This window comes from Gigantopelta aegis, chromosome 9 (genome assembly GCF_016097555.1).
Source record: "Gigantopelta aegis isolate Gae_Host chromosome 9, Gae_host_genome, whole genome shotgun sequence".
NCBI classification, from domain to species: domain Eukaryota; kingdom Metazoa; phylum Mollusca; class Gastropoda; order Neomphalida; family Peltospiridae; genus Gigantopelta; species Gigantopelta aegis.
The window spans coordinates 8580673-8605656 of NC_054707.1; the positions used below are offsets into that span (position 1 = coordinate 8580673).

A 24984-nucleotide genomic window follows, 5' to 3' on the forward strand; every position below is an offset into this window, starting at 1 on the left:
TATAAGCACGAAAATAATTTTCGTTGACTTAAGTTTGTTTATGAATACGGAGTCAGGCCCGTCGAAACGAAACATTTAAATAAGGTTAAAGATATGGTTTGCGTCCCACACTAGAATGTTTGCCCCTTCCACTAGAGATTGTGCCCCCTCATTCAAAATATATCGTTCCTCCGGGACTGTTGTATCACATTTCAAACCACGGCAAATTGCAATGCTATGGAAGGAAGGAAGGAAGGAGGAAGGAATGAATGTTTTATTTAACAACGCACTCGACAGATTTTAATTACGGTTATATGACGTCGGACGTAATGTGGCCACTGAGATAATTAGAGAGGAAACCCGCCACCATGTACTACTCTTTTCAATTATAGCAGCAATGAATTTTTTACATGTATATGCAGAATCCCACAGACAGGATAGCACATGCCACGGCCTATGATATATAACTGGCACTGGTTGTAACGAGAAATAGCCCAATGGACCCACCGATAGAGATCGATCTTAGACCGACCGCGCATCAGGCGAGCTATTTACCTCTAGGCTACGTCTCGTCCCGTTTTTTTTTTTTGTTATTGTTTTTTTCCCCCTGTATTTATTTTGCCGTTACTTTTCTTAATCACATGTTCTGTTGAACAGGCTATCGATAAAATATAACGTGAAACTGACTACAAAATAAAATAAACAATCCGTTTGTTGCTGTCGAGAGTATTTCTGTAGTCATGGTAACGCGCGTGGATACCGTAAAGATCAAAAACGATAAGTCTAACACAGACAACTCTGTTGATTGTGATGACGTGTTAATATTAAGGACTCGACAGTTTTCTCAGCTATGTATGATGAACAAGGTTTCTTTGAGCGATACCGCAAGCATCTAAGAGAGAAATCTCGTGCTGAAAATAATGGATGCGTCTTTTGGACAGGAGCCGTGCACAAGACTGGACGATCGGGTTCCGTGTACGGGGCTATTAGAGTGCAACTTCCAGGTATACCACCCAGTCCCCCCCACCCGCCCGCCATCAGGCACGTGTCCAGGGTATTATGAAGGGAAAGGGCGCTCTATATTGTGGCGAGCTAGGTTTCAAATAGACCGAATATTTCTTCATTTTTTTTTTTTTTAATTTAAATTATTTATTTATTTTATATTTATTTCTTATGTTCTGTGAAATCATTGAACGTAAGTTATAAATATTTAAAATAGATAAATAATTAAAAGTCACTAAATATAAAATATTCGGTCTATGTTTCTAGGTGGTTCAAGTCAAGTCACGCTTCACAAGAAAATATAGATAAAAAGATAATTCGCTTTGGGCAGGAGACTGTTTTGACCCTCGACCCCCCCCCCCCCCATCCCTCCCCCTCACACACGCCTGGCAATGAAATCATTTCCCCTCATAATTGGGACGGGTGGGGTGGATGAGGTGATAGTTCGTGTGTCCTCTTGCTCTAACATATCGGGTGATTAAGGAAGGAAATGTTTGATTTAAAAACGCACTCAACACAATTTATTTACGGTTATATGGCGTCGGACATTTGGTTAAGGACCACACAGATATAGAGAGAGGAAACCCGCTGTCGCCACTTCATGGGCTACTCTTTTCGATTAGCAGCAAGAGATATTTTATATGCACCATCCCACAGGCAGGATGGTACATACCACGGCCTTTATTACACCAGTTGTGGAGTACTGGCTGGAACGAGAAATAGAACGATCCTAAACCGACCGCGCATCAAGCGAACGCTTTACCACTGGGCTACGTCCCGACCCTTCGGACGATTAAAAACAAAACAACAAAATACCCGTCCCATTTAAAACAAAATAAAAAATTGAATAGCGGTAACAGTATGCAACATAACAGAACACAGGTTTATTTCTCTCAGTGGCGGGATTTAGCTCAGTCGGTTGCGTGCTCGCTTGAAGTGCTTGTGTCGTAGGGTCGAACCACCTCGGTGGATCCATTCAACTGATTGGGTTTTTTTTCTCTTTCGAACCAGTGCAACACAACTGGACAAAGGGCGTGGTATGTGCTTTCCTGTCTGTGGGACAGTGCATATAAAATATCCCTTGCTGCATTAGGAAAAATGTAGCGGGTTTCCTCTGATGACTGTGTGAGAATTACCAAATGCTTGACATCCAATAGCCGATAATTAATTAATCAATGTGCTCCAGTGGTGTTTTTTAATTTCTCTCAGATCACCTATCGGTGATACATTGAGGTGGTTTACAGACATATATATTGATACCTGCAGTGTACTATTAACAAATTATGTTATATAATAATTAATTATGTTATATAATAATAGCAATAATACAAAAATGGGTATAATTATTATATAAGAATAATTTTAACGACAGCAGTGCACTCTAGACACGATACATATCTGAAGATTATTGCATAAGCGGGAGTGCCATACGGAATTTATGAAACGAGTTTGAGATTTTTTTATTCCCCGAGTGAGAGCGTGGTGTATAAAACAATTTCCAATCCAATCCAATATTTATTTACATGCTCATATATACCACTAGAGTTTCATAAATTTCGTATGGTTCTCCCCGAAATTTTAATTATTTATTATCCACAAAGTGTGCTTTATAACTTTTGGAAATGCGCGGTCAGTCTAGGATCGATCCCCATCGGCGGGTATACAAAAAGACCATGGTATGTGATATCCTGTCTGTGGGATGGTACATATAAACACAATCCCTTACTAAAAATTTTTTTAGCGGGTTTCCAAGGCGCGTGTGCAGGGATTTCAGCGGGGCTGGGGTTATAGACTGTGTTAAGCGAAGTTTATATGGGGCCATGCTCCCACACAAAAATACATTTCAATCTTTTTTAAGCTTGGGCAAGTAAGGGTTTCGACCTCCAATACCCTCCCCCTGCACATGCACCCGATTCCTCTCTAAGATTATATGTCAGAATTACCAAATGTTAGACATCCAATAGCAGATGGAAGGAAGGATAGGATATGTTTTATTTAACGACGCACTCAACACATTTTATTTACGGTTGTATGGGGTCGGATGATTATTAAATCAATATGCTTTATCTTTGATGTCGTTAAACCCCCCCACCTCCACAACTTTACCCTTTCGAAACGAAATAATATTTATTTGAATTTGTCGATTTTAACACGTAAAATTAAGAAGTGAAAACGTTCATTGTTTACTTTAGTATATTTTATTTTTAAAATATATACATGATTAATGTGTTACTAGTATACAAACTAAACTTTCAAAGTTCTACTAACACTTTATAAAATATCAATTCTGAAATAGGAAAGTATGACTCGATAATACGTTGTCAAGATCAAACCGGTTTTAACTAAACTCTAGTACCGTATCCTCAACCGAACGTTCTTCGTACAGCGCAAGATTTCTCTTTTAATTTTTTGAGACGAACCCCACAAATTGAAATCGGCAAACGCACGTGTTAACTGAAACTGACAACAGGCTGTCGTTTGTGCTTTGCCGAGCTATGGCGGCGCAGGCGACGGATCAAGCGTATACGTTTGACGATATCCGTTCACACACACGACTTTTTTAAAAGTGCATTTAAGCTTGTATTTCACATTTGTACATGATGTTATAATATGGCAATCAGAGAATGTAACTTTAATAACCTTCAGCGATGTCAATTACAGTGAGGCGGTATGATGTCAATATCATAGCCGCGACCATCGCAAGCGTGCAGCTACTTCAGAAATTATAGTTACGTTAGCCCGAGTACTCTGACTGTAAGAGAGCTAGACGGACATTTGGACATAAAATTAATACGCTCTCATTACAGTCAGACCAAGCTATGTATTTTTTTGGCAATTCCCGACAACCAAAAGATTTCCACTTTGCAAAGATTTCCACTCTAATACCACAACAATCCTATGTTTGACGTGAAATACAGTTACATCGACCATTTTCGAGTTAACTGATTAAAACAAATCCACATATTAATCACTAATACACATAGTACTGAAAGAAATCCGACAGCACCCACATTCAGCTACGCTTCGTGACACTCCGTCGCAAGAATTACAAAGCTCGGTAACCTATTTCGTGATGTAGATCACGTGATCGCCCACTGGGCGATTCCGCCTAGTAGACGGAATGACTGAGTGGGCGATCATGGGGGGGGGGGGGGGGGGGGGGGGAGAGGGGGGGGGGGTGTTGAAAATGGGCAGAATTAGGAAAATAGCAATTAGTAAAAAGGTTAATAGAATAATTTAAAAAAAAGAAGAAAAAAATTTACAAGCCAAAAAAAAAAAAGAATTGACTGCTCGGCCGAATATTTATATAATTTGGAGCATTTTAGAAGGACAGTCCAAAAATAAATAAGAGAAAGAAGAGAGGATCGGACTATTTAATAATATTTAAAAAAAAGAAGTAATTTCGACATAACGAAGGTCTAAATGTTTAAAGTCCAATCTATATGTCCACGTGAGTGGCCTCGTTAAGGCCGTTAGGGTTTGGAGGTTGGCCTACGGCGAACTGATGAGCGGAGAACCGGCAAAGGCGGGGATGAAGTGCTTCCATCTCTGGTCGGCGAGGATGGTTATAACACTCCGGTAGTCTTTGCCGAAAAGGGCCTTGACGATCCTGTGGATGGTATGGCTATCCATCTCTCTAACTAGGACCGCTTGTCGGTAGACTCCTTCTCGGCGCTGAGTTAGTACCAACCCCGTCTTGCCAGCTGTAGACTTGATGGTGTGTAGCTCGTAAGCGCTTCCATCAGGCAGTTGTTTCAGCTCTGGTTCCACTAGTCCGCCCATCAGTAATGCCGGATCCGAAGTGTCCCCCTGCACGAACTTCAGGAAGCCGGACCTGATTTTCCCGATCTGAACTTTCCAGACGGCTTCCGAGTCGGAGGGGGACGGTGCCTGTGAAGGCGGAGGCCTTGCCTTGTCAGGCTGGTTCCTCTTCGCAACGGCTCCTGCCCGGACCACCGCTTTCCGAACTGGCAAGACTGGTGACAGTGGCCAGTTACGTGTAGGCGGTGGCGTAGAGGGAAATGGAGGTCCGTTTTGTTCCCCTCTGAGCCGCTCCTGGCGCACGTTTCTTCTTCCTCCGTCCACTTCCCTTCCTCTTCTGCGAGTCCGAGTCGCCGTACACCAAAGTCACGGTTGCCCGTGTCCCGGTGTACGCGACGCGAAACTCCAGCAGCGATCCAAAGCTTGCAATCAAGCCACCCAGGTGGGGGTGGGGGGGGGGGGGGGGGGGGGGGGCAGGGCAAGTCGAGAGCACAGGCGACAGCGTCCAGCTTCATCGAAAGTTAGCTTGGAAGTGACTCATTCTGTGCTTCAGTGAATAGACAACTACATACAACAACAAATGCATCGAAGAGAATACGCGAGAATGATATAATACAAAAGATAACAGACACATTAGGCTTTAAACCTACTGACAGTTACAGAATAGGTGACAGATGTGTAAATAAAATTATTAAATTCCAAAATTTTAAAACACAGGTTTTTGAAAATCTACAGAATGCAGGTAATCATATAAGCACAGGGACGCCACCCAGCACTGGTCCGACGCCGAAACGAAGGAAAACTGTTGTTGACAAACTTATTGAGTCTGTTGAGAAGTTAAAAGTACATACAGATCGCCCACATGCCAAAGCTTCATCACGAAGAAAACTAGTTTTTAATGATCACATATATCAAAAGAAAGGTAATTTTATAAACAAATAAATATTCCTGTTGTTATTTTGGACATTTCTTACCGATCGTTTTATATAATAATGGTCCAGCTACGGAGTAAAATGCGTGTCAAATTTATAAATTTATTACAATTTCTTCAATTTTAACTATAATTAAATATGTTGAAGTAACCTTTTTCAGAAGTTTCTAAAACAGCTTGAAAATACAAATCCATCACGAAACAATTTTTTAGTTGTCATATCTTTATCTTTACTCATGAACCACGGTTAAATCTATATCACAGTTAATGTGTGCCGTTGGCGAGCATGTTCCATAGAAATACTGACAAGTCAGTTTTTTAAACAATCCAGCGCTTTCACATTTAAGAACAATTTCATCAAAACATCAGTCTGTTTAATCAGCTGTTTCTTGGTACAGATTGCCAATAGGTTCAGCTCCTCCAAAGAAATAAGTGGGGCTTTTGATCGAACTACATTATGTTACAAACTTCGCCCTAACCGCGTCACCAAATACATGCAAATTTGGTGTATTCCTACAACTTGTGTCCGAGCCTACATCTAGCGTAGCGGAATGTGACGAGGTGTTCCGATTGCGTCACGATATAGGTCGGCGAACTTAGAATTCTGCTGTCCGGAGTTTGCCGAAGCTTAGCTGAATGTGGGTGCTGTCGGGTTTCTTTCTGTAGTGTGTGTATTAGTGATTAATATGTGGATTTTTAAAAATCAATTAACTCGAAAATGATCGATGTAAAAGTATTTAACGTCAAACATAGGATTGTTGTGATATTAGAGCGGAAATCTTTGCCAACTTTTTGGTTGTCGGGAATTGCCAAAAAAATACATAGCTTGGTCTCTGACTGTAATGAGAGCGTATTTATGTCCAATGTCCAAATGTCCGTCTTATAGTCTCTTATAGTCAGAGTACTCGGGCTATAGTTACGTCAGAAGTGTGCTATACAATGCTGTTCGGTGTATCGGCGCACCTAAGCATTCAAAGACCATTTTCTTTGTGAACACTGAAATACTTAATAAAATGTGTCCCTCACCAGTGAACCGGCCTCGGTGGCGTCGTGGTTAGGCCATCGGTTTACAGCCTGGTAGGTACTGGGTTCGGATCCCATTCGAGGCATGGGATTTTTAATCCAAATACCGACTCCAAACCGTGAGTGAGTGCTCCGCAAGGCTCAATGGGTAGGTGTAAACCACTTACATCGACAAACTGGTTCAACAAAGGCCATGGTTTGTGCTATCCTGCCTGTGGGAAGCGCAAATAAAAGATCCCTTGCTGCTAATCGGAAAGAGTAGCCCATGTAGTGGCGACAGCGGGTTTCCTCTCAAAATCTGTGTGGTCCTTAACCATATGTCTAACGCCATATAACCGTAAATGAAATGTGTTGAGTGCGTCGTTAAATAAAACATTTCTTTCTTTCTTTCTTTCCCTCACCAGTGAAGCAGTGCATAATCTGAAATACACTAGAAATTGTTTTATATCTGTAGTAAAGAAACATTTTAAAATGGTGCATAAATATAGACACCCCATTGTATCCAACACGATTTGCATGTCCGAAGATTCGGCGCAGTAGATGTGGATCGTTGACCCCGCTATTTATAGACCGTCTATGACCTCAGTTTTAGCCCATAAACGCTATACTATTGTCCCAAAATTATTTTAGTACTTTTTTGTTTTGCCTTGTTAAAAATATTACTATGAAAATGAACGATCACACATGACCCATCTCATGTTCAGTTTCGAAAACGTTTTCTTGAGTGGCATAGTACTGCAGATGCATACATGTTCATTGTCATGCATGGCTAAGATGCCTACATGGATTTTATTTTTCTCGGGTATATTGTGCACACACGTGTATCTTATTTCGCTTTTATTTTTCAGTTTAAATAAAAATAACCGAACAAAAATAATTACATTTATACTGCTTGCTATAATTTAAAAAATGCGGGAAAAGTGTTTTCAAACTGGTTTTAACATTCTTAATATCAATAAGGATGACCTACTTCGCGTTTATATACACGAAAACAGGTGAATGATTTATTTTGAAATTATGATATAATTATTGATAATTCTAAAAAAAAATTAATTGCACCCTTAACAATAAATATGTTGATACTTGATTAACCATTGAAAAATAAATTGAACTTTAATTCGTTAAAAAACACCGACAACATGACAACTTCCTAAGCATACTTCAGCAAAATATCAAGTGAGCCGAATCACCGGACACGGTTATAACAGTTTTCAATGCACATGTATTATTAAAAAGAAAGAAATGTTTTATTTAACGACACACTCAACACATTTTATTTACGGTTATATTGCGTCAGACATATGGTTAAGGACCACACAGATATTCAGAGGAAACCCGCTGTCGCCACCTCATGGGCTACTCTTTTCGATTAGCAGCAAGGGATCTTTTATATGCACCATCCCACAGACAGGGTAATACATACCACGGCCTTTGATATACCAGTTGTGGTGCACTGAACGAAAAAGAGCCCAATGGGCCCACCGACGGGAATCGATCCCACGCCGACCGCGTATCGAGCGAGCGTCTTATCACTGGGCTACGTCCCGCCCCATGTATTATTAAAGCCCATGCGATAAAGATAGTGGTGGAAATACCATATGTATGTAACATTTATTGTAGACCATATGGGTAATAAAATATAATAATACACTGGATATAATTATAAAATATACATGGTTTCTTAAAAACGGTGTTAATAACATTGAGGAACATACATAATTTCTTTGTAGTTGATAACTTTGTAGAATTAAATAACTGATAAAATTTGAAGGACACTGAAACAAATAATGATATTCGTCAGCTAAGGCAGTGTTACAAAGAGGACATTTTCTGTCTTGCAATGCAGAACGTTTAACTCTTTGACAAAACAACGATTACGGTCCCCTCCTTTCTCAAACATATATCACCCCCCCCCCCCTTTAAACTTCGTACGCCGCAGTCTAGACCCCACCCCTGCTAAAATGCCTTCACACGCCCGTTACACTAAAAGTGATGGTCCGAGTTCAGTGAGACCGAGCAGAAAAACGTCCGCTAGACTGGATATGCTATTCACGGTAAACTAAATGGACGTTTCTCACTTCTTCGAGATATTTTCCCACAACACTTTGAGAGTTCTGTTTTATATCCTACGTATTAACCCTTTTTACTAATCAATATGGGACTGTGTCTCGGAAACAGTCAACAACGGATATGAGTGGTCTAGTGGATAAGCTGCTGGACAATCAAGCTGACGACAGTGGTTCAAATCCCGTCAAAGCTGGCTCACACATTCATTCATCTTTCTCATCTATCACCCTCTGCCTATCATTCTCATTATCTTAATATAAAAAACTTTCCAATTTCTCCCACGATTTCAATCTGTTTCGACCCTTTCTGTCAGTTTTCCTCCGACTCTGTCTTCTGAGTTGTCCACACCATCGCCTACCTGTCTCAACTTCCTCCACGGGTGCAGTCTCTGTGTATTTCCCTGCACCCACCTGGCATCCTCGTCCTTTGCCGCTAATAAAACTGGTCTGACCCACGGCACTAACTAACGACCGCCGGTAGTAGGGGTGCATAGTAGGTGGTTACAAGTGCCTCTTAACAATGCCAGAAGTAACTACTGAACACTCCCCGAAGTGGTCAGACTAAGTCCACAGCTAAAAGCTGATGAGGAATGACAGGTGTGTGGCACAGATAGCCACAAGAGACAAGCACCTGTCGCGGTTGGAGAGACAAGGACTGGGATGTGGAGGTGGACAGCAAAAGAATTTGAAAGATAGGAGGAGTTGCCAGATCGGGAAGAAATGAGACGGAATTCAAAAAAGGAAAGTAAAGGGGGCAGTGGGATAAAAAAAAAACCCCACAAAAAACCCCAACAACTCCCCCCCCCCCCCCCCAAAAAAAAAAAAACCCCAAAAAAACAAAACAAAACCCAAACCCAAACCCCCCCCAGCGGATATGATCCCGAAATGCATAACCTTTATTAGGGTAAAATGATCTGGAATGGAACACGCTCGTGAATCGGACAACTTTGAAGCTGTATTTCTGGGGTTTTACACAATAACTGTGATTAAATAATAAATAAATTATAAAGATTAGCTATAGAACCTTTGCGATTTGTCATTTGTTCTAGCGTCGCGTGATTTCTGCCTTTTTATTTACCACTAGAAGAAATCAACCACGGCGGGAGTTTTGAATACGATATAATACACATTCATAAAGTATTTAAAATAAGAAGCAAAGTGGGAATATCTATACAAAAAGGTTTTTGTAAATAATTTCAGTTTTATTTGATGTAAGAAGAAAAGTAAAAAGTGTTTTTGAAACAAACAAAAAAACCCAACAACCCCCCAACAACTATTTTTATGTCCAATTTAGAAAACAGTCGGCTCAAAAATAAATAACGTAATAAATTCCATAGCATGAAAAAAGGCGCTCCCTGTGGGACGGACTATAAGTTATTTATTGCCTTGCATATACATCTACATATAGGCTACCTAAATCTATTACTGCACATTGCGTTCTTACGTGTTTGTATGTTCATTACATTGACTGCTTCCCCAATTGGCTGTATTGATACAATAAACTTAACTGAACTCAACTGAAAGTTCTATTATCAAGTTTTATTTTAAAGTTATGGATCGACTTTTTCAGGTACATGTGCTAGGAGAACTATTGGTGTTCATAGACTGGCGTTTATGATAGACCGAGGACAATGCTACATTGCGCGTGGATTGGAGGTGTCACATCTGTGTCACCAGCAACTGTGTATAGCGGGCAAGCACCTCAATCTGGAGCCACCTAGCGTGAACAAGAACAGAAACATCTGCAAACACATTGGACGATGCAAGGGTCATGTCGGGTATCCGAAATGCGTAATGTGATATTGGACCAGTCTGTAATTCCACGCGGCAACCAGGGAATGAAAATGTTATATTGTACGTTGAAATACTTGAAATAAATGTTTCATTAATTTTAATTATTTGTTATTTATGAATCGGGGATTACGGTGTTAAACAAATTTATACATGTAATTTAAAACGAATATGCAAACCTGTTTCCCCTATTCAACATTGCAATATTTCGATTTATATAATAGTGACCACGGGTGTGAAGAATTTCTGAAAGGAGTTGATGAACGAGTAATTTGTATTGTCAATATATTATACTTTTTGGGAGGCTTTCCAAGGCAAAGCACTACAAAAGATGAGGGGTGGGGTGGTGTGTTGGAAAAGTTGTCTGCATAAAAAATAGTTTCCGAATTACATAATCATAGAAAAGTTTGCATAAAAAATATTCCCTGAATTACATATTCCTGAAAAAGATATTTGCGTAAAAAAATATTCCCAGAATTACATATTCAAGGAAAAGTTATTTGCGAAAAAAATATTCCCAGAATTACATAATCATGGAAAAAAGTTGTTTGCGTAAACTTATTTCCTGAAAATGGGTGTGACAGTACCTTTATAATAAAGAACAAACACACTATGTGTAAAAGATGTATTTATTAACAACATCATTTTATTAATAAAAAATATGTTGATTAATTTGATATAATGTACTATAAATATACAATCACGAACGTAAATAATGTCCACTGCTTGCTAAATTAATTCAATCAGTTGATCTGTGAATACAAATACACTTTTACAAGCCGTACACTACAGCGAACAACAAGTAACTTGGGGTATTGCTTGAGAGAAAAAACAAAAACATTACAAGCTTTCTACACGATCACACGTCACGCATCAATTTAATGTGTCATTCATTCAGGGCTACATTCAGCCAGACCGAGCAGAAAAACGTCCACTAGACTAGGGCTGAAGTAGGCCTACGCTCGCATTCTCAGAATCTGGGTTGCGTTTAGCCAAACCGAGTAGGAAAGCGTTTGAATCCAACATCAATCAATCAACCATTTGAATTGTGCTAACATACACAGAAGGTTGACTCACGTTTTACTTGTGTTCAAAACAAGACAAGATTTTGCTATCCAATACCCTTCACATTAAAATAAATGACTACATTGGAAACCAGTCAAATAGTTCGCGGACGTTAGCGTCACTCGCTGTTGCTGAACGCAGGCCAGGCGTCCAATCGTCACAAACAAACATGTAAAATCGACAAGCACTAAAGATATTCATTCTTGTGTGGCACACAGCAAATTTGTTCCAAATCTCTATTTCATAGCAAAAATACAATTAACAAGTGACTACACGTAAAAAATTTTTTTAACATAATATATATATAGCATGAACAGTAGATGAATACATTATTGAATTACTAAACAGTACATTAAATACTACATGCATGTACTTTACGAAATGCTTATTTGTAGTGTTCGTATTATGTCCTGTATTGCTCAACAAACAAGTTGGGAGGCTATATGCACAGAAAAGACCTGCGAACTGATTCACTAGACTCTCGTAACTTTGCGATCTCACAGTGCAATGAAAAAATACTGCAAAAGCGATTAAGAGAGTTTAAGAGAGCGTTGTGAATGAAACCCCTGTCGTATAAGAACAAAAACTACATTAGCATTGTTGACATACTAGGCTATAATATAAGCCTATGCCTCTCGTACGAAAAGACTGAATTGACGTTCTACATGTATAATATAGCCTCTGCCACTCACACGAGAACACTGCATTGACATTCTATAATACTATAGCCTATGCCGCTCATATGAAAAGCACCAAGTATTTAAGACTGAGTCGCACGAATTGCGTGACTTGAAATATACACCGCGTACGATCTTCTTCAGCTAACGCTCGCTAACTAAGGATGTTTTGCAAATATATTAAACAGATGGCGTTATCACAAAATAAACAAACCTTTCTCCTCCTCCCCCTGATTTATGGCTACGGAGCCTTAATTCAGTTATATACAACAGTATCGATAACAAGTAGGACATGACTACTTGTTTAACTGGTTCAATATACTATTTTCAGGACAAATTGAATGCATATACAGTGAAACATGGTCTAACGGTTACCTGTAATAAGCAGCTACCTGTGTTAAGAAGCCATTTATTCTCGCGGATCATATACTATTCTAGTAGTATAAACTGACCTGTATTAAGCAGCCACCTTTTTTAAAATGACATTTTGATACTCTCTTTGGTGGCTACTTAACACAGGTTTGACTGTATTTTCAGGATGTATTTTGTTGAGTCATGTAGCATGACAACTAGCGTGTAACAGTGGCTTTAAATGATGGATCATCTCAGATGATGTTATAAAGATAACGCTTGATCAGCTACTCATTCACGTCGGCGATCTCATCGCAACTCCAACATCATCTGTTTCAACTACGGAATGTATTCAACTACAAAAATATATCTTACAAAACATACCAATTGATTAACAAAGAAAAACAGTTTACACCCCACCCCCCCACCCCCCCCAAAAAAGAAGTAAAAAATAAAATAAAAAAGTAAAAAATAAATAAAATAAAAACAATGACATAAAAAAACCCACCAACCCCTCAAAAAAACCCCCAAAATAACTAAAAAAAATTACAAACAAACAAACAAAAAAACAAAAAAACAATGGTTTTGCTGACAACTAGGTCACATAAAATGATAAGATAAATTTTAGTATACATGTAAGAAAAATGTCTATTATGCTGTATTTACAATGTAAATATGTCGAGAACTGTGATATTAATAGAAAATAGCACCAATACGGACAATATGCTGGAGAAACACTTAGCACTGACTTCTTTACCCAATACTTTACACGGTTGTTTGGCAGTAGTTTAGGTCCGTACCTAGTCTTTAAATAAGTGAGGGTAACAGTACAAAAACAATAGAGGGCACATTAATGTATTCTCCTCTTTGGGAATTAGGGCAATTATAAAGCAAAAATGGCACTTTTTCGTATTTTGTAAGGTATAACAGCTCCCCCCCCCCCCCCCCCCCCCCCTCCCAACTTCTTCCCGGTCATCCCCTGCTAGGTAAGGCCTTGTTGTACTACCGTTAATTTAAGGTAGTATGAAATATTGGTAACAGACACGTGACTGGAATGATGGCGTCGAATAAATAATAAAGCCAAATACTAATATCTCTACAACTAATGATACAGCTGTGAAAGCATATTCGTATAGAATACATTATTATGCAATACATTAACACTAATATAAGCAGGCAACCCGCCTAAATAAAAAAAGACTTGCATTACAAACTCCAATATATATACGAACTTAGATATGTTAAATAAAAATAATAAATGTGTCATGAATAAGTGAAATTTGTAAACTATAATTTTTACAAAATGTTTTTCTTTCTTTTATAGTCAACAACACAACGTAAAGAAAAAAACACTCATGGTCACAGATCGTTCACACAACACTATGTTAGTTTGGCAATGGCCGCTAAACCAAAGTTATATCACAACTTAGCTTCTAAGACTAAATTCTCTGGGAAATATTAGTATGTCCCCTTTCAATAAAATGTTCCATTCAGGTAACATAATAGTTGTAGCAAAATGGTGCCAAGGTCTGGAGCGGACGAAACATACTATGTTGGGGCATGAATCGAGTTTAAGAACAATAAATGACCAACAATATTTATTAATTTGTCTCGTGAAATGTAAGATTATTCCTTTCCACAAAATAATTAAATTTGATTCAAATAATTTCATTTTGTACTATTTTATAAATTTATATTTTTACAAACTCCATTATGGATGACCAACATGTTAACACGTGACGTCACAATTTGGAGGCCTTCTGGCTGTTTACCTGTTCACTTCGTTTATTGAAAAAATATTGTTTTATAAAGAAATTTGAATTTGAATTGCATCGCCTTGATACATGATGAATAAATTCTGTCTGCTATCTTCTAATGGAAACCAATATTTGCGCCGTAGTTAATTATGTAAATATGCTACATGGGGTCGATTAATTTATAGTTCTTTATCAGAATCACTGTTCTTAAACAATTGCATCCAGCTGATATACTCACTCTTGATCAATCAGAAATTCGCCATCGACTATTGAGTAATGTAAAAAAATACGTCACAATGGGAATTAAAAACACATTCCTCGGAAAACAGTCTAGCCCCCATTTGTGGGTATACGACTATTTTCAAAGAAATACTGTGTGAGTTCAAAATACTGTCTTGGTAATTGGGTAGAACTATTATCAGCCATGTGTCAAGTATTCCTTTTACAGTGTTGCCCTATTTTAACTACTTGTTCAGTTGGTTTGGCAGAACAGTACTGAGCTGTCTTTTCATATATACGTTTTTTGCGTCCGTCATCCGTCACATTAAAAAACCGCTCGCCTACTAAACTTATTACACCCTTTCCATATGTCCGTGAGTGCCCGGCACACGTCATCCCACTCTGTTTTAATCGCAACCCGATGCGTTTGTTGCGGATTACGTGCCGTGACGGACCTAGAATTCTCCTCGATCACTTCAAACTCCTTTTCCCAAATTTTGCAGTACAGGGCATAACCCTATAATCGTATATGTGGAAAGTGTTTTCACATATGACAAATTCCTCATGTCAAACGCATGACGGATGACGTACATACAGACCTCTTAAAATTGCGAGAACGATTTAATTTAACCTATTTTCCGTTCGCGCATTAAATTTAAGACATTATTTAAATGGACATAACGTGTTACATAAAAAGAAAATGGGTTACCTGAATTTATTTTTGCTTAACCGATAAATGGTTTACGCAAATATTGAATTATCAAAGGCTTGCGTACATATGGAAAGCCAGCCTTCGTATGTGACTGAATACTAACACAGAACACAACTATAGTTCATGGAACCAGCGATATGAATGTATTGAATGGTAAATAATATTATATAAGAATAATCGTTTTCGATCCATTAAATTTAACACGTTTCCAGTAACTGTTTATAATAGTTATCACAACACTATCAAATCCTGATGTACTGATTAAAAAAACAACTAGTTTGATAGATGCATTTGGTGTCTATTCGTTGTTACATCTAACAAGAAGTATTCCTAAAAACATATCTTTGACTTGATGTTAAATGGTTTACGTCAGTGATTTGATAAATGTAGTATTTTCATCTTAATAAGCATCTGTCACCTTTTAAAATTATTTCTTAGGTAAAGGTTGACATCTAAACACGTTTTCCGTTGCAGTTTTGAACTTGTACCAGAATGGACGTATTTTAACATTTAATGAATACACGAGTATGTAAACAGAGTGCCCTACCTTATACTAATGTAGACTGAATTAATATGGCAACATATTATGCCGTTATCGGTGATGTGTGGTATTTAAAGATGAGTAACAAATAGTATACACAGTTATACTGCTAATACACAGTATACTAGGTAACACAGCCACAAGTCTGTAGCATCAGTATACAACATCAATACACATCACGATATGAAAACATGAACTCCGCACTGGAGGAGTTTACTAAAGAAAAATATCATTGCAAACATCCACTGCTCTTATGTAACAAAAAAGATAAGGCAGTTTGAATAATTATGCTCAAAGTCAAAAGGGATTCTGGTGACATAATAAATGATATGGGAATTACCCAAACCATAAGGGATGATATATTAAGAAATATATCTGAGGAATTGTCAACCCAATTTTGGTATTTGCATGACCCCTTAATAAACACGTTTAGGCCAACTCTTTTACAAATACCAATTAATCTGAATAAAAAAACAAAAACATTAGCGCAATCAAAAATCGTATCTCTGCACTAGGAAGAGTTAAAGGGAAGTTTTGTCGTGTGCTTTGTCTACACGTGGACTTCTACTCCCCTGGGCCCCGTTCCACGAAGCGATCTTAGCGCTAAGATCACCATATCTGTATAACTACCGTATGCACTAAGTTACGGTGATCTTAGTACTACGATCGCTTCATGGAACGGGGTCCAGGACGATACATGCCCAAACTTGTAGTTATCCAACAAGGCATATTGAAAATAAATTTGTTCTTACGGTAATTATGACACAACATGAATGAGAAAAAACCCTCTGTTTTCATGAGTAGTACTAGTATATCGGAAATTAAAGCTTGGCAGTATTCTTCACATATTATGGCCACAAAGAGAATAACAAATATTTTGATTACTATAACATACAGAAGAGTAAATATTTAAATATATCTTATTAGTAAATAAGCTGTTAATATATAGCCAGCTTCATTACCTTTTAACTGAATTAAAACAAACTTTCTAGCCATTAATCTTTCAACAACAGTATGTTTAGAATTATTTCTGAAGTCATCAGACTGACAAGTATTTAAGATTGTCATGGTCGTTTTACTGACATCGAAATGGAATGAACAGAACCAGCATCCTAAATTTAGAATGGTTCAGCTATCAATCTTTTGACTTAAGAATAATTCCAACTTTGAAAGCCCCAAACTTAATAATAGTTCAACTATCAATGGCTTGAACGTAAGAATATGTTTTAGTAAATAGTATCCTAGACGTAACAATGGTTCAGATGTCAGTGTCTGAATTGTAATAACAGTCCATCTAATGGTATCCTGGACTTAGAATAACTCATATATTAATGGCCTTAATAATGTTCGAATATGAGTCTGTTGAACTTAAGAATGGATCACATCTATATGAATGTCCTTGAACGTAACAGTGTTTCAATGGACTTAAGAAAGTTCCAGTGGACTTTAGTAATGGTTCAACCATCAGTATCTCGAAGTTAACAAGGGTTCAGCCATCACTGTCCTCAACTCAAGAACGGCTGGTCTTCGCTCGGTGTTTTCCTGTCAGCGCCTCTGTAGGTCGGGTTCTGATATGTCGACTTGGGAGTCTTGTAGATGGGATTTGCATCCTGAAATACACATAACAACAATGGTTTATAGTCCTACACAAATAATATCCATGAAAAAATATTAATAATATTAACGGTGGTTTGTAATTTAACAAAGATGATTTCTGCGATGAAGTAATAACAATAGCAATAACTGGTTTATATTTAACAAAGATAATGTCAGTGAAGAAGTAATAGCAGTTTGAAGTTCTACAAAGATAATAACATTAACAGTGTTTTATATTTAACAAAGATAATGTCTATGAATAAGTAGTAATAATAGTAATGAGAGTAGTTTATAATATAACAAATATGTCTACGAAGTAATAATAATAGCAATAACTGGTTTATATTTAGAAAGATAATGTCTATAAAGACGTAACAATAATATTAATAACAGTGGTTTATAATTTAACAAATAATGTTTATGAAGAAGTATTAACTGTGGTTTTAATTTAACAATGACAATATCTATGAAGAAAACATAATAACAGTAATAACATGTTCATATTTAAAAAAGATTATGTCTATGCAACACTAATAATAGTTTATATTATAATAATAATAATAGTAGTTGAACACTGGTTTATATTTAACATTTTAGCTGAAAGGACAAAAAACTTAAAACAATTTCTATATCCCATATAAAAGTAAGAGGACTGCCACTGAAACCCGACATGACTCGTTATAACGACGCGGAAACAAGATAACATACCGATTCCCATCTGGCTCTCTCCTTCTCTCTTTCAAACGCGGCGAATTCCTTGGCTTCCTGGCGCTTCTTGATGAACAGGATGAGTAAGATGATGATGATTCCGATGAGGACGATTCCACCCACGATACCCAGAGATATCGCCATCACTGGCGCCGCAGTCGGGCATTCTAAAGATCAACACACACAAAAATAAATGTTTTCAATTTATATTGGTACATATATATCAATTATGTAAAATAATATCCCAGTGATGACGATTCCACCCACGATATACCCATGGATTGTGCCTCACCCACTTGAGGATGAAAATGTTTGGGTGTTTTTCCTATTCTATATAAACAAAGATAAAAATCGCGTTTGTGTCCAACCCCAAGACACTGTACCCCCTCCATTAGAGATTGTGCCCACCCCACTCCAGATATCGTCCCTACGGGCTAGTTTAATACTTTATTTCACTATACTATTATATGAATTATGTAAAAACATTGCACATTTTGAAAAATACAAGAGACCACACCAACACTGACAGGAAAGATTGACTGCATGCAACATCCTCATCCAGTTACTGACATTCAACCACACATCACATCTTTGTACTTTAAACAGACATTACAACACTAATAGTAAATGAAATTTGGTCTACAATATCAAGTGTTCCATTTTTGTTTCTCTCATAAGTATGTAACAGTAAATAATGGTCATGTATGGAAACTATAAGTGTGAATACAAGCATGCGTTATACATAAGATTACATAGATATTGAATTTTTAAATACATACAGCATTTTGACTAGATATGGCCCCTATGTCCATTGCAAAATGTAACATATAAAAAAAGTACAAAAATGTGGGTATGGTTTTTTGGGGGGTGCTAAGCCGAGTAATACCATTAAAATGCACTCATTTTCAGTAGCTTACTGAAACACCCCCCCCCCCCCCCCCCCCCAACATTTTGAGTACCACAAACATCAGAATGACAAAAACATGTAGATATGTAAGAACAGGGCTGGATTTAGATCTTGGGGGGCCCGGGGAAGGCAACCGGGGCACTTCAGGTTCGGGGACTCCTCAACATAGAAATTAAATTACATGACAAATAAAAAAAATGAACTAATTTAATAATTATTACATTTTTTATGCTCGAAACCTTTGTGGTATATAAGCATGTTAAAAACATTACGGAATTACATTTTTTTTTAAGTCCTTAGTCCGGGGGGGGGGGGGGGACTCTGGCAGGGGGCTCCGGGGCAATTGCCCCCTTATAAATATGGCACTGTGTAAGAAAGTAATACCGTGAACTAAACATTCTAATTCAATAACTTGATATCTAGTGTCATATAAATTGCCCATAATAACAACATTATTTGGCCTGACAATTTTATAGACCCACCTTTCGTTGTCTGCACCCTGAGAATGACGTTGTTGTCGGGGTCGTATTCGTAGGTGTAGCGAAACAGACAGCCGTCGTCGTCGTTGAACGGACACGTCCTCACGTCTTTTGACTCTGAAAAAACAAAACAAAAACGTTTGTGTTATATCAGTAGAGGTGGATCCAGAATTTTATAAAATGGGGGCTGTTTAGAAAATGATACAAATGGCAATTTGAGTTTGTTGAAGGTGGTTTTAAAATAATGATGCTCTGAGACACGATGTCTATCCAGGATTCTCCGTAGGCAAGAAACGGGGCCGAGTTCAGCCTGATCAAGCAGAAAAACGTTCGCTAGACTGGTTTATGTGCTTCCGGTTAAATCTGTCTCAAAGTTTGTTTTGTTTAACGACAACACTCAAGCACATTGATTTATTATTCATTGGCTATTGGAAGGAAGGAAGGAAAGAAATGTTTTATTTAACGACACACTCAACACATTTTATTTACAATTATATGGCGTCGGACATAATTATGGTAAAGGACATCGACAATTGGATATCAAACATTGGTAATTTCGACATATAATCTTAGAGAGGAAAACTCGCTTCATTTTTCCATTACTAGCAAGGGATCTTTTATATACACCATCCCATAGACAGGATAGCACATACCATGGTCTTGGATGTACCAGTCATGGTGTACTGGCTGGAGCGAGAAGTAGCTCAATGGGCCCATCGATGGGGATCGATCCTAAACTGACCACAGATCAAGCGAGTGCTTTATCACTGGGCAACACTGCACTCCTTATTGTGAATGAATGTTTTTTAAAAATCATTAAAAAGGTCACTTCATCAACCTTTGCACCGTCTTCTAGATCCACTAATAATGATCAATGTCTTCGAACACGATTTTTACTTCTTATTCCACTCTGAACCACACACCTTTTTATATCACTTTCCCACAAACAGAACAGGACATACCACGGCCATTGATATACCAGTTTGGAACGGGAAAAAACCCGAATCAGATAATGGATCCCTTGAGGTGGTTTCATCCTATGACCCAATCACCTCAGGAAAGCGCTTTATTGGATTATTACCTTGTATGGTAGGAACCATTTCAAATTGGTATTCAGAACACTTTTCAGAACAGTCTGAAGCATATTCCCCTGATCCGAAGCCCATACACTGAGCACATGGTCGATACAAACTGCACTTGCTTGGACATGTCTGAAATAGAAAGTAAACAGATATGAAAGTGTTCTCGACATATTTGGAATTCGTCGGTACAGTATTTCAAGAGGTTTTTTTTTTTACTGTTTATCCTAAATCATGTCCTAAATTTGATGCACAAGTACGAAATAGGCTACAAAAACTAGATGTGCATTGCCTGAGCAGCATGCAAATGTAAAAAAATATTTTAACAATTTTTAGAGGTGAGCTTTGTTCACACTATTATGTATGGATTGTAATGCTAGTGTTTACAATGTTCATATTGGTATGTATAGAATATAATGGTAGTGTTTGCGATGTTCATATTGGTATGTATAGAATATAATGGTAGTGTTTGCGATGTTCATATTGGTATGTATAGAATATAATGGTAGTGTTTGCGATGTTCATATTGGTATGTATAGAATATAATGGTAGTGTTTGCGATGTTCACTCTACCTGTGTTATATATGGAATGTAATGATAGTGTTTACAATGTTCATATTAGTATGTATAAAATATAATTGCAGTGTTTACGATGTTCTTACTATTATGTATAGAATATAATCATAGTGTTTACAATGTTCATACTATTATGTATGAAATGTTATGACAGTGTTTATAATTTTGATACTATTATGTATGAAATGCCATGGTAGAAGAAGTTTGTTTTGTTTAACGACACCACTAGAGCACATTGATTTATTAATCATCGGCTATTGGATGTCAAACATATGATCATTTTGACACACGCTACATTTTTTTCCATTCGTAGCAAGGTATCTTTTATATGCACGATCCCACAGACAGGATGCCATGATAGTGTTCACAATGTTCATACTACCTGTATTATGTATGTGAAATAATGACAGTGTTTGCAATGTTTATACTACCTGTATTATGTATGTGAAATAATGACAGTGTTTACAATGTTCATACTACCTGTATTATGTATGTGAAATAATGACAGTGTTTGCAATGTTTATACTACCTGTATTATGTATGTGAAATAATGACAGTGTTTGCAATGTTTATACTTACAGGACAGTCCTCACATGTTGGTCCTCTGTACTGAGTCCTTGGGTCACATTGACATCGGCCACACACACACTCACCCTGACCAAAACACAGTTTCTGAAAGACAATAAATCCACACATTTTCGGAAACAAATAAAACATCTTAAAATGGCTTTACAATATACACGGTCTTACCCCATTGGGTTTGCAATATATAATGTCATACCCTATTGTGCTTGCAATACATAATGTCATACCCCATTGGATTTGCAATATATAATGTCATACGCCATTGGCTTTGCAAAATATGTCATATGCCATTGGCTTTGCAACATACAATGACTTACCCCATTGGCTTTGCAATATATACTTTTTTGACAAAGTATATATGTCTGTCAAAAAAGAAACGCATAGGTGATAGGGAAAGAAGAAAAGTGTTTGATTTTACAAAATATTGTGTTTTGGTACAATGATGCTGAATGACCATGTTTGTTAATGTTCCTGGAATGGGACAGCATGCCCAAATGCACCCTAAAACAAATTTAACGCACGTTGTGCGACAATTGCAGGAAATCGGCGTGAAATGGTCAGATTTTGGCGAATGTACGTGAAACTCGGGGAAAAGATTAGGGTAGTGATGGGTATTTAAAGCTGCAATGCTCGCAATGATGCCTCATTTCCATTTCGACGTAGACGAGTTACAAGATGCCAAGACTAAGCCTGCCGAGTCGAAACATTGCAATAGGCCGCCTCCAGTTAGATGAATCGCAGTCAGCAGTCGCACGCCACATGAAGTCCATCAGAGCACCATTTCACGTCTCTGGTACAGGTACCAGCAGTTTCAATCAGCTGAAGACCGGCCCAGAAGTAGAAGACCTCGCATAACAACTGCAGCACAAGATCGCTACATCCGGGCCAATATATAACGTCTTACTCCAACGACTTTACAATATAAATATTACCCCATTGAGGCCAATATATAATATCTTACCACATTGACATTACAATATAAATATTACCCCACTGAGGCCAGTATATAATGTCTTACCCCATGGACTTTGCAAAATAAATATTACCCCATTGGGGGCCAATATATATAATGTCTTACCCCACTGAATTTACAAAATAAATATTACCCCAATGAGAGCCAATATATAATGTCTTACCCCATTGACGTTACAATATAAATATTGCTCCATTGAGGCCGATATATAATGTCTTACCCCACTGAATTTACAAAATAAATATTACCCCAATGAGAGCCAATATATAATGTCTTACCCCATTGACGTTACAATATAAATATTGCTCCATTGAGGCCGATATATAATGTCTTACCCCACTGGCTTTACAGTTCTGTCCTGTGTATAGCAAATGACGATGTCCGATACTGTACACAGGGCGAACGTGCCTGAACCTTAGGTAGAGACGAGCACGTACATGATTTACAATTATTACGGTATTATAACATACAGTGTTAACGCCTAACCCCATTGGACGCCATTACACGTATCGATTAGTACGTTATTATAACATACAGTGTTAACGCCTTACCCCATTGGACGCCATGCACGTGTCGTTTCTAGTCGAACAGCCGCAGTTTATTGTGGAGTATCCCGGTAAACACTGGCAAGTTCCACACTTACACACACCACGTGTTGGGCCTTAATAATAATATAAAAAAAACAGTATTAGATCTGGTAAACACTGGCAAATCCCACACTTACACACACCACGTGTTGGGCCTTAATAATAATAATATAAAAAACCAGTATTAGATCTGGTAAACACTGGCAAATCCCGCACTTACACACACCACGTGTTGGGCCTTAATAATAATATATATAAACCAGTATTAGATCAGGTAAACACTGGCAAATCCTACACTTACACCACATGTTGGGCCTTAATAATAATAATAATAATAATAATAAAAGAGTATTAGATCTGGTAAACACTGGCAAATCCCGCACTTACACACACCACGTGTTGGGCCTTAATAACAATATTAAAAAAATAGTATTAGATCTGGTAAACGCTGGCAAATCCCACACTTACACCACGTGTTGAGCCTTAATACTACTACTACTACTACTACTACTACTACTACTACTACTACTACTACTACTACTACTACTACTAATAATAATAATAATAATAATAATAATAATAATAAAAACGGTATTAGAATTGGTAAACACTGGATCTGGTAAACATTGGCAAATCCCACACTTACACCACTTGTTGGGCCTTAATAATAATATCATTAATATATATATAAACAGTATTAGATCTGAACAACAAAACCATACCTGCAATAAAACAATCGTCTTACACAGGTATAGGCGTACGGGCTACTATATTTATTTATTTTTATTTATTTATTTTTGGAGGGGAGAAGCTATTTTTTTCCAGAATTAAACGAATTTTGTGCATATATCCATAACAGACGGTTTTTATGTCATGCACTCACAAATAAAACAATGATGACAGTTAAAATTAAAGTTTGTTTTGCTTAACGACACTACTAGAACACATTGATTTATTAACATTTGGCTATTGCATGTCAAATATTTGGTAATTTTGACACACAGGTTTAGAGAGAAAACTCGCTAAAAAAAAATTCTATTAGTAGCAAGGAATCTTGTATATCCACACAAACAGGATAGCACATATCACGGCCTTTAATCAGTTGTAGTGCACTGGTTGGAATGAGAGAATAACTCAATCAGTTCAATGGAACCACCGAGGTGGTTCGATCCTGCGACGAAAGCATCTCAAGAGAGCACTCAACCGACTGTCTAAATCCCCTCCCACTCTACCAAGAAACACTCACCTCCACAGAGTTGTCGTTCGTAGTAGTCGCAGCTGTAGTCATTGCACTCGCAGAACTCGCCACTGTATCGTCTGGCGCTGTCCTCGGTTGTGGAGAAACACTCGCACACGCCGCACACGCAGTCTCCGTGGTCCGAACATACCACCGTGCTATTGGGGCTGAAACAAGACACACACACACACACTTTACACCTGAAGAATGTAAATTGTGGCAAACATAGGCGTAGGCAGGAATTTATATGGGGGGTGGGTGGGTTACAACCCATATTGGGGGTGGGGTGGGGTGGTGGCAACCTACATTAATAATACAGTAAAAAAAAAAAAAGGTTTGATGGGAGGGTTGCATGGATCCCCTGCCCCCTCGCTACGCCAC

The 24984-nt window shown here is 37.8% G+C and overlaps 2 protein-coding genes across 2 annotated transcripts in view; one reads left to right on the forward strand and one right to left on the reverse strand.

Moving 5' to 3' along the window:
- Nucleotides 1-746: 746 nt before the first annotated feature.
- Nucleotides 747-10653, forward strand: LOC121380365. The gene is made up of 2 exons (XM_041509147.1): nucleotides 747-983; nucleotides 10334-10653. Exons 1-2 carry the CDS (start codon nucleotides 830-832, stop codon nucleotides 10561-10563), a joined length of 384 nt encoding a protein of 127 aa, XP_041365081.1. The 5' UTR covers nucleotides 747-829; the 3' UTR covers nucleotides 10564-10653.
- Nucleotides 10654-13587: 2934 nt separating this feature from the next.
- LOC121380470 (integrin beta-1-B-like) overlaps nucleotides 13588-24984 on the reverse strand; it is a 55734-nt gene continuing 44337 nt past the window's right edge. The window contains exons 17-23 of the mRNA XM_041509291.1: nucleotides 24613-24770; nucleotides 23331-23440; nucleotides 21801-21893; nucleotides 20648-20777; nucleotides 19570-19683; nucleotides 18181-18347; nucleotides 13588-17486 (exon numbers count right to left, since the gene is read on the reverse strand). Of these exons, the coding sequence (XP_041365225.1) occupies nucleotides 17382-17486; nucleotides 18181-18347; nucleotides 19570-19683; nucleotides 20648-20777; nucleotides 21801-21893; nucleotides 23331-23440; nucleotides 24613-24770 (877 nt within the window). The 3' untranslated portion in view covers nucleotides 13588-17381. The remainder of the gene's footprint in view (nucleotides 17487-18180; nucleotides 18348-19569; nucleotides 19684-20647; nucleotides 20778-21800; nucleotides 21894-23330; nucleotides 23441-24612; nucleotides 24771-24984) is intronic.

Coding starts and splice junctions, on each gene's coding strand:
- LOC121380365 (XM_041509147.1), top strand. CDS start 830: ATGTATGATGAACAAGGTTTCTTTGAGCGATACCGCAAGCATCTAAGA. Junction 984..10,333: donor TATTAGAGTGCAACTTCCAG/GTATACCACCCA, acceptor CGACTTTTTCAG/GTACATGTGCTAGGAGAACT.